Source organism: Nematolebias whitei, chromosome 17, assembly GCF_014905685.2.
Source record: "Nematolebias whitei isolate Nwh7 chromosome 17, NemWhi1, whole genome shotgun sequence".
Classification (NCBI taxonomy): domain Eukaryota; kingdom Metazoa; phylum Chordata; class Actinopteri; order Cyprinodontiformes; family Rivulidae; genus Nematolebias; species Nematolebias whitei.
The window spans coordinates 19234829-19246129 of NC_056514.1; the positions used below are offsets into that span (position 1 = coordinate 19234829).

The 11301-nt window shown below is 42.2% G+C and overlaps 1 protein-coding gene across 2 annotated transcripts in view; it reads left to right on the forward strand.

The window, feature by feature from the left end:
- Positions 1-11301, forward strand: part of tecpr1a (tectonin beta-propeller repeat containing 1a) — a 42041-nt gene that overhangs the window by 15926 nt on the left and 14814 nt on the right. For both annotated transcript variants that reach the window (XM_037690751.1, XM_037690750.1), the window contains exons 13-14: positions 525-682; positions 762-992. In XM_037690751.1, the coding sequence (XP_037546679.1) occupies positions 525-682; positions 762-992 (389 nt within the window). The remainder of the gene's footprint in view (positions 1-524; positions 683-761; positions 993-11301) is intronic.

Sequence of the window (11301 nt, forward strand, 5' to 3'; positions counted from 1 at the left end):
ATGACATAACATCTGTCATAAACATGACATAGCATCTGTCATAAACACGACATAGCATCTGTCATAAACATGACATAACATTTGTCATAAACATGAACGAGTTTTGATGAATGTTTATGAATGTTGTCATTAAGTGTCATTCAGTTAATGATGACTAATGCAAAGTTGACATTGTGTAAAATGTCTTTGTTATGACAACTTGACTTTTTAACCATGTCCACTTTACATTAAAGGTGTCATAATTTACCGAATGACACTTAATGACAACATTCATAAACATTCATCAAGACTCGTTCATGTTTATGACAGATGTTATGTCAGTCTTATGGACACCCCTTCAAATATAGTCTTACCGAGACTTTAGAGTCAATTACCTCCACCATATTATGATGGTTACGTTTTTGAAATAATGCCATTTTTAAGTCAACCTGAATCGATCCCATCAAAAACATTTATTTGATGTGGTGTATTCTCATTTTTGTGTTTGTTTTTCTGTCCCTCTTCGTCACCTGCCTACTCTCCAGCTGGCTTTACTGAGTGTGTCGTGCTGCGACGCCAGGAAAATCCACGGCCCTCCGACTAAACGTGCCATCTGGTCCATCACCTGTAAAGGGGACATCTTTGTTAGCGAGCCCACTCCTGCCCTGGAAGCCACTCCTTACCCCACAGCTTGCGATCAGATGTAGGAATCCCAGACACATCAGTGAGCTTGTAAACGTTTGAGTTTTCCAGCTCTCTGTCTTTATTGTTTACCTGTGCAGGTTCTGGCGGCAGGTCGGAGGTCACCTGCGTTCCGTGGAGTGTAACAGCATCGGGATAGTGTGGGGTATTGGTTACGACCACACCGCCTGGGTTTACACTGGAGGTTACGGTGGAGGCTTCTTCCAGGGACTCAGCAGCAGCACAGATAATATTTACACACAGACTGATGTCAAGAATGTTTACATCTATGAGAACCAGAGGTGGAACCCTGTTACCGGCTACACTAGCAGGTACTAAACTCACTATTCATTTTTAAACACAAATGTCAAAGCTTATTTTCTTTTACATGATTCACTTTACTGGCTCTCTGTCTTAATTTAGACTTTAATGGTTACGCTCGTTTGTATCCGCCTGACCTTCTGCAACCTTATGTACCCTTCAAGTCACTTTAGACCAGGGGTCTGCAACCTTTTTGATCAAAAGACACGTTTATGTTCCTTTACTCACTAAATAAAATGTGTCTGGAGCCACAAAACATGCTACAACTGTGATCATCAACTGGTGGCCCATGGGCCGCTTCGTGTTTGTGGAGTGGTTTTTTTTCTGTCCAGTATAAAACTAAAAATATTTAGTTAATTTCAAAATTGATATTTTTACATTTTAGGACATAAGAAAATATATTCATGGAAAAACTAAAATTAAAAAAATTATAGTTTATATCAATTTTGATAAAAAAATTAAACCACTGAACTCTGCAGGCTTATGTGAGATCTCCTTTTGTTTGTGGAAAAATGTATTAAGTGTTCCACTTTGAAATAATAAGTTGTAAATTAAAGTGCATGAAAATTAGGCCATTTTGTTGTGTATGTAATTGAGACTTGTTGACGTTTTAAATTAAAAACAAATACTTTAATTTACTTTGAATTCAATTATATATATATTTTTTAAGTCTAGTTCTTATTGTTATCAAATTAACTCGCCTTATTTCTTCTAAGCAACTTTTCTTCAAGGTCTTCCAAAGATTTCTGTGAATTTGAGAGAAAGGTAAGATGTAGTATGTAGATGAAGTATGATTTACTCCTTTTATATGTAAAATCAAACACATATTTTCAGAAAATTGACAAAAAGGAAGAAAAAAAACCTGCTAAAACTAGCGTTTTCTGTACAAAAACCATTAAAATTAAATTTCAGGTTTGTTTTGGTCCAAGCTTCAAAGAGCTGCACATCAGGGACTAAAGAGCCACATGTGGCCCCAGAGCCACAGGTTGCAGACCCCTGCTTTAGACCCTGTCCACACCAGACCCTAAAATCCTTCCCTTGCTACTGAATTGCACTCAGTTAGTGCTAAATACTGGTGTGAACAGCCTCGATGTGCATTGAAAACATTTTTAACCCAAACCACCTTCGTAGATGATATGGATCCTTTTTATTTGCATATGTTTGATAATTTGAATAAGGGATACACCGATCCACTTTTTTCACTACCGATACCGATATCTGCGGTTTAGTATCAGTCAGTATCGATCAGATACGAAACGCATTGCTGAATTAACTTAAAACATTTGTTTTTAAACGCAGACATAAATGTACTGAATTATATTGAAAGCTCTGCACAAGTACAGCACACTTAAACACACCAATAGCTTCTCAAGCTTAATTGATCAAACATGTAAAAACAACACAACTTTAATTTGTTCAGTCAAGGATTCAAGGTTTTTTACTGTCATTCACATCACATGTGGTACATGAGGTGGAACAAAACTATGTACACAGGGTCCCAGTTACATCCAACAAAAATACAAATTGTAAAGAAAAACAGTAATAAGATCCAAGACATGAACTAAGCAATGCGCTAAACTAAGAAGACACTAAGCACTAACAGTACAAAACAATGTTCCAGACAACAGCAGCACTGTCAGAGCAATTATGAGTATAACATTAAACGTAAAATAAATAATAATAAAGATACTGAAACTGACAAAAACAATAGGTTGACAACTTTGGTCAAACATGAAAAAACAGCTTCACTAGCTTTGGTTGGCAGATATTTAAAATAAACAGCAATCAGCTTCTGTCCTTATGGATCGGTCACATTGTCACCGATACCCAATCAAGAAATTTCCGATACCGATACATGTGCTGGTATCGGATCGGTGCAGCTCTAATTTGAACACAGTCCGTCCTGAGCCTTGATGTCAGACCTCCTGCTGAGCTGACATCACCCCACACAATAGTCAGAATTGTTAACTGGACATCTCGGGGTAAAAATAGGAATAAAAAAAAAAAACCTGCTCATCTGCCAGCTTATTTAAGATACAGTAGAACATCAAATTTAAAACTGAATTTAATCCAACAAGTGATTTGTGTAGTGAACCTGATCTGACCCTGATCTGACCCTGATGACCTCAAATCTATCAGATGGACAGAGACTGTTATTTCATTGATCTGAATACAGTCTGAGCCATCTGGTGACTTTCTTTCTTGAATTAATCAAGCAGAAAAGACAATTCTCTATGATCATCACTGTTTTACAAATGTTTGATAATCAAAATTGTGTTAGTTCACTCAATGTTACAGGTTGAAGAGAACTACTCATTTTTATTTTACATAAACAGTAAGTAATGATTTTTATTCCTCATTCAAAGAAGAAATCAGGTTAATATGCATTTCTTGATTTTTCTGTCTGCAATGTAAGTATGTTAAAGGTCGGTTTTCGGTCAACTAAAATGTTTACCGAGAAAGATGTCATGTTTAAACTTTTTCAGAAGATTATAAGTGTGAGACTCCACGAAGTCTGAAGTCCTACAATAATCTTTCTGTTCGTTACTGTAGTGAGTCACGTGAGATACGTGTCACTTGTTGTATGACAAATATATGAATTATATATGCATACAATATTCACGAGTTCTTCATCTTTCTGACTGTGTAATGCCGTGCATTGAATTTAAAGGAATGCGAACAAGAGACGTTATTTATCTTTGACCCATCAAATGAATGGAATCATTTATTTTCAAAATCAAAGTTTAACATCAAACATTTACATTAATTTGGCAAAATATGAAAATAATAACAGACAGTTTCACAGAAAATGAACTTCAAATCACTCGGCGGTGATTTGAGGACTTTGCTTCAGACATTTCTAAAAATATCTGTACTGATTTATGAGAGAGAAGAGTTTAAGATTAAATTGAGATTTATCTTACAGAGGAAATATGTGAGGGAATTTAATCTGTTTGACCAGAAGTTGCACGCTCCGTCCGATCTCAGCTTCTCACGGTACACTTGGTCAAAATAGAACCATCTACCTGTTGATGATGAATCAGCCTTGGAGTAGTTCCTTTCTGACTCGTTTCAGCGTCTCCGTCGAGAGCTACCAAACCTTCAGAGAGTCGTGCGTGGTTAGCTCAAAACAGAATTATAATCCCCAAAAAACCTCTGGATTCTTCATTGCTCTGAAGCTTTCAGAACCGACTGCACTCTCAATCTTGGAACTCTCACGTTCTCCAGAACTCTCAATCCTGGAACTCCATATCACTCTGAATCTAACATGAACTGAGAAGTTGCCACATTTTATTTGGGTCGACTTCCTGTTCAATTTAGAGCTTTCTGATTCGTGGAAGGACCAGAAAGAGGAGTGGTTTTGACGTAAGGTGTTTATCAACAGTCGAGGTCAGAGAATGAAATTTGTTTTCACATACAGAAAAGATTATTGCAGCAACAGCAGACTTCGTGGAGTCAACTCTTGGTAATCTTCTGAAAAAGTTTAAACATGACATTTTTCTCGGTAAACATTTTAGTTGACCGAAAACCAACCTTTCACATACTTACGACTTGACTCATTTCAGACAGAAAATCAAGGAATGCTTATTCAGGTGATTTCTTCTTGGAATGAGGAATAAAAATCATTACTTACTGTTTATGTAAAATAAAGATGAGTAGTTCTTTTCAACCTATAAGCATTGAGTGAACTAACACAATTTGATTATCAAAACATTTGTAAGACAGTAATGATTATAAAGAATTGTCTTTTCTGCTTGATTAATTCAAGAAAGAAAGTCATCAGATGGCCCAGACTTATTCAGATCAATGAAAATAACAGTCTCTGTCCATCTGGTAGATTTGAGGTCATCTGGTTCACTACAGTCCCCCCTTTGGAAATCATCACCTGTCCATGGGGATGAATTCCAACCTTGAACTTAGACCTTCAAATGTCCTTGAGCTTGATGTAATCCAGCAAGGAAGACCAAAGTCAGAAGTAATCCTTCAAGGAAGACCAAAGTCAGAAGTAATCCAGCAAGGAAACAAAGTCAAGGTAATTCCACAATGTTCTTGGTGTTCCATTGCGTTGATTATAATCCCATATCGTCTCGATAATCCCATTGTAGCAATGCTTTAACCCCTTGGAAACAGAGTCTGTAATCCATTGAAAAAGTCATATAATCCACAACGGTAAATCCACAGCGATTGGAAGTGTTGATTAATCAGCATACAGAGGGGTACCCTTGGATTGAACTGAAGAAGCGGCCACTGGATGAAGAGTTGAGACCAACGTCAGGATCGCAGATCGCCTCCAGCGAAGGTTGTCTCCAGCGACGTCCAGCCTGTGCCGTTCTGGTTCAATGTGTCATGCAATTATGTGGTTTAAGGTGGGCTTATGAAGGGGATTTTACATAAGGTCTTAAACTATATGCACCTGGTGTGTAAGCTATTATGGTTGGGAACAGCTACAACTACCAGTTAAGGGGTGGAGAATGCTGATAAGGGGTACTACAGGGGTTTATGCCTATAGAAAAGTGTTCCAAACTATTTTTCCATTTCTAACTTGGTTTAAGTTAGCTTTACATGGTAAAATATAGTTTGGTGTAATTGTCTGTTGTCTTTTTAGACGAACGACTTGAGATTGGGTGTTTGGTTTTCCCATAAATGTTTTGGAAGTCTATGGCGAGACTTATCAAAAAGAATTAGCTATCCCCCCGAATAGGATTGTTCGAGTAGGTTCGGCTTAAGCGTTGTGAGATCAATGTAGATTATGGTACTCAAGGTAGCAATAATATACATTGACTCCGCAAAGATTGCAATTTAGTGAATGAACTGCATGTTGGCATGGTTAAAGGCTTCTTAGTCTCTAACTTACTACACAACAAAATTCATTCTTACCTCAGAAACAACCAAAATCAACTAAACAACGTTCCAACACCGACAAGAGTAGTGACTAAGCATCTCGAAACATCGTTTCACAGCTTCTCCTCACCCTGGTTGCCAGATTTCAGTCACGCTGTCCCGTTTTATCAAGGGTAGGTCCTGTGAGTTTAAACTATGGTTAAGTTTATTATCCATTAGTTATCTTCAGCTTGGATGACCCTTGTTCCCACGAGGTCTGATTTTGTGATGTCTTTGTCTCCTAAGGAGTTATTGCACGCCTTGTGTAATTTAACCTGGTTACGGTGTACCCATTTAACAGTTGGCTCTTTTTGGCCTTTACTGATTTTTATCTGGTAGATAATTGGAGACACTTTGTCAGTTATCAGATGGGGTCCAGTCCATCTGGGCATCAGCTTACGGGCGAGAGTTCCGGTCCCGGACTCTACTCTCCCAGTTTTGGGTGCAAACGTGTAGTACCAGACCCTGTCTCCCACTTGGAGTTCCTCGTAAGAGGCCTTTTGGTCGTAGTACGCTTTGCGTCCTTCAGCTGATTTTTCCAGGTTTTTCTGTGCGAAAGCAAAAGTGTTCTTAAGGTGTCTTTCCAAGTCTTTCATGTATTGTTGTGTGGTGTAGGCTGTTGCCATGGCAGCATCGCCTGGTTGGTACAACAGGTGCAGAGGGAGAGTCATTTGTCGACCCGTCATCATCTCGAAAGGAGCGATGCCAGTCGACGTGTGTGGAGTGGCCCTTATGGCCATGAGGACCAGAGGGAGTTTCACGTCCCAGTCCTTGTGGTTTGCGGCTACGTATTTTTTCAAAATACTCACCACCGTCCTATTTGCTCTCTCAACCTGGCCTGAAGCCTGTGGGTGGTAGCCAATATGGAAGTTGGCTTTGACGCCTAGCGTCTTCCACAGTTCCTTCATTACTTCACCTGTGAAGTGTGTACCTTGGTCCGAGTTCACCCTAAGGGGAAGTCCAAACCTTGAAAATACATGATTCATTAATAACATAGCAGTGGTTTGTGCTGTGTCATTAGGGGCTGGTAGACATTCTACCCATTTGGTAAACGCGCAGGTTACCGTGAGAAAATATTTATTTCCTCTAGAGGTCTTAGTGAGTGGTCCGACCCAGTCAATCTGGAGGTCCGACCATGGAAATGCAATGCCTCTACTATGCAGTGGTGCTCTGTGAAGTGGTCTGGATGGTTGAAACTGGCCACAGATCAGGCACCCTTTTATGTAGTCCTTGACATCCTTTTTCATTCCAGGCCAATAAGCAATTTGTTTTAATGCTTTCAGCGTGGCATTGTCACCCTTATGTCCTGCGGACGGAAGGTCATGTGCATGGACTAACATCACCCCCCTGTGGTCATGGGGGACCACGAACACAGGTGAGGACGTCCGTCCATGAGCGAAAGTTAGGATGCCTTTAAGTAGTTTTAGCTGTTTTCGCAGCTGAAAGAGGACTTTGAGGTCTGGATTGGAATCCAGCTCGTCTTTCGATGGAGTGTATTTGTCTGGGTCAGTCAGATACAGCATCATCGAGTTAATTGCAGGATCCAACTTCTGAAGTTGGATGATGTCTGGGTCAGTCAGCATTGGGCGCACAGAAACTGTGTTATCAGCAGGTTTAGCTGCAGCTTGTGCACGTGTGACTGCCATTACCTCAGTTGTAGCTTGTGACGACTGAGTGTTGAGTAGCCAGGAGGGGTCAAAGGACCACGTGGGTCCGTCAACGGCTCCTTCCTTGGCTAGGGAGTCTGCAAGGTCATTGTAGTGCTTGTCATCGCCTGGGACTCTGGAGTGTCCTGGAACTTTCTTCCAGAAGATCTGTAGATCATGTGATGTCACTAAGTGATCACATGTCATGAAAAGCTCTTTGTGTTTTACCACCTTTTTGTTGCTTGTGAGAAAACCGTTCTGTTTCCACAGAGCGAGATGACACAAGAAACTGAGTCGAGCATAGTTAGAGTCAGTGCAGATGACTAGCGTCTGGATGGAGCGTTCTACTGCCATCTGTAGGCCTATTAGGATTGCAGCTATCTCAGCGTACTGAGAAGACTGAGAGCCTAATTTATAGCCAAATGTGACCTGTTCTTGGTCCTGGAGGAGAACTCCTCCAACACCTGCTTTGCAGATTGTCTCGTGGTGGAATGAGCATCCATCCACGTACATTGTTGCCATATCTTTGCAGATATTGCTATCAAAGAAGTGGTGATTTGGGTCCTCAGCAGCTGAGGGTTTGCTCACAACCGGCTGTTGGGTGGCTGGTACATCCTGTGTACATTCTTGGCAGATTGCCAAATCAGTGCCCAAGTGCGACTTCTTATTTTGACCGTAGCGGATGTCTAGGTTAAAACTTTGAAGTGCCATTAGCCATGTTGCAACGCGTGAGTTTGTCACCACACCATCTCTGATGCGTTGGCTGTTCAGAAACGTTACTGGCTGGTGTTGTGTCTCAACAATAATCCTCTGTCCACCAATATAGCAGGAGAAATGTTTCACTGCCCACACAGTGGTCAATAGAGCCTTCTCACAGTCTGAATACCGTAATTCAGGGCCTGCCATTGTTTTGCTGGCGTAGGCCACAACACGCCTGTCTTTGTCGTGTATTTGGTACAGACCTGCACTCATGCAGTAAGTTGAGAAGCCCACTTCCAAGTAGAACTCTTTGTTGTAGTCTGGGTAGACTAGACATGGGGCTAGCTTGAGCCTGTCTTTGAGAGCGTTCATTGCCTGCTGTTGTGTATCAGTCCAGACAAAAGGAACGTCTTTCTTTAAGAGTTCAGTTAGTGGTTTTGCGAGATCCGCATAATGCTCTATGAACTGGCGAGAGTAGTTACACACTCCCAAGAAACTTTGTAGTTCTTTGAGATTGGTTGGGACTTTGAGGTTGTCTAGGCCTTGGGTGCGAGTCAACTGTGGTTGTACTCCGTCTGGACCTACTAAGAGGCCAACGTAGTCCACTTTGGTTCTGCACCACTGGCACTTTGACAGTGAGATTTTAGCACCAGCAGTTGTTAGCTGATTTAGGACGTGGTCGATCTCAGCCAAATGGGAGTCCAGTGTTGGCTGCCTCAAAAGGATGTCGTCCACGTAGATTAGTGTCCCACGCTCGTGGGCGTCTGGACATGCTTTGTTCAAGAAGATGTTGAACTCTGCAGGTGAGTTAGCGTAGCCAAAGGGACACCTGGTAAAGGTGTATTGTCGGCTGCCAAAAGTGAAAGCTAGTTTGTGTTGATCCTCGGCGCGCACAGGGATGGTCCAAAAACCAGAGGCGACGTCGAGGGTCGAGAAGTACTTACCATCGGTGACCTTTGGCAGTTCCTGATGGAGCTGAGTCATTGGCCACCTGGATAAAGGTACTTGTTTATTTAGCTTCCTGTAGTCTATGGTAAGTCTCCACTTACCATTTGGTTTTAAAACTGGCCATAGAGGCGCAGAGTAGGTGCTGTTACATTGTCTGATTATACCTTTGACCAAAAGGTCATCAATGATCTCCTGGACAGGCTGGTGTGCCGCCAGAGGGATCTTGTATTGTCTGACAAATGTTGGCGGTGCATTGAGTGGGGTTGGGATTCTCACTGCATGGAGTGAGGTCAACCCACAATCTGTTGAATCAGTTGAAAATGACTTTTCATATTTTAGAAGAACTTGGCGTAGTTTGTCTCTTTCTTCATCAGATGTCAGAGCGTCGGCTTGGGCGACCACCTGATCAATCTGTGATGAGACTGTTAAGGGTTCTTGCTCCTTGGGGAGCTCCAATGAATCCCTTTCTGAGTCGTCGGGCCTGTCTATGGGTAAGACACCATAGGTTTGAGGACCTTGGTCGACATCATCGGTTGAGAAAAGAGCTATGGCCTGTGTTGGTTTTGTGAACCATACTGGCCCAGCTTCTTGACTCGGTACCAGGTTGTCTGGGAGTCCTCCCAGAAATGGAATGCCTAGTTCAAAATCATGAAAGTCGGTTGAAATCAACCATCCTAGCATAGTCTTTTTTGGAATCAGCACCTCATCCATGCCAGTGTTACACACAGCAATAGATGTGGTCCTGGAGTCAAGACTCACCTGGTTCGTGGCTTCCACGGACAGTCCCAAGTTGAAAAATGCAGGAGAGGGTTGAAAATATGCCTGTTTATGGCTAATAGCTTGTCCAGCTATTATGTGGATTCGCACCATTAGGTTAATCACCTGAGGTGGTACTGTGGTGTCTTGGTTGCTAGCAACTTGGCAGGCCTCTGGAATGGTCTGCCCAGCCTTAAGGCTCGCTGTGTCTAGCACAGGAGTATCCTTTGTGGCTGGTTTGAGGGACCACAGCACCTTGTTGATGGTGTCCATGTGGACACCCAACCTTACCAAAATGTCAGAGCCTATGTAGGATGCATGTGGTAAGTTTTGGATAACGAGAAATGGGTGAACCAGTTCTCGTTGATTCCAGTTCAGTTTTAGGTTAATGACTCCTTCTGCGGTCATTACCTGTGAACTATTGGGAACTAATGGAAAGCGGAAAGCTTTTTTAATTAGTTCTAGACCAACATGTTTGTGAACCAAGGTTTCGTAGAAAGCTCGGTTAATTGCTGATTTATCTGTCCACAGAGACAGTACAGCATCGTTGGTGTGGGACCCTTGGATCTCTACACCCTTAACTACCAGTGGTAGGTAGTGTTTGGTGGACTCTGACTGTTCCAGCTCACAGAGGAGGCTGTCTTGTTGAGTCAGAGTTTGGACCACTTGGGTTTCTTTGGTTTCACATGGTGTTAGAGGAGTACTCACCGGGCTCGTGTCCTCGGCTGAGGAGTCCTTTGTGCCTTCCGCGGTACCTGCTGTTGGGCAGTCTGTGTCACACTCCGGAGGCGTTTCTATTGGCAGTGGTTTTCTCACTGTTGTCCACATTGTTTGATCACCGTAATCTATAATCGCGTTGAAGCGATTTATAAAATCCTGGCCAACCAAAAATGGGAATGAGTCAACATGGGTCACGTGTACCGGGTGGTACAGTGTCATATTGCCAATCTGCATGTGAACCATTGCTATAGCTGTCAGGGTTGTTTTATTCTCCGAGAGACCCTGCATTTCTATAGCACAATCAGATAGAGGTATTATCCTGTTTTTCTCGGCTGCGGCTGTCCTCAGCTCCTCGAACAGTTTAGCTGACATAATTGTTATGTCTGCCCCACCGTCCAAGAGTGCTTCGTGTGTGAGGACCCCTTCGAGAGTTACTGACAGGTACGCCTTTTTGGCGGCCCCCTTTCTGATAAAGTTACACAGAAACCTTTTGGTTTTTTTCTGACGCTTTTTCACGCGTTCAGATTTATCTGTGTAATCTTGGTTTGTCTGAACCGTCAGCACAGCTGTAGCTGTTTCTGCGTGTTCAGCTTGCGATGACTGGTCATCGTTTGTGTGTGTGATTACCCCCCTTTCATCCGATGAGGGGTTGTTTGAGGCAACAACAGCA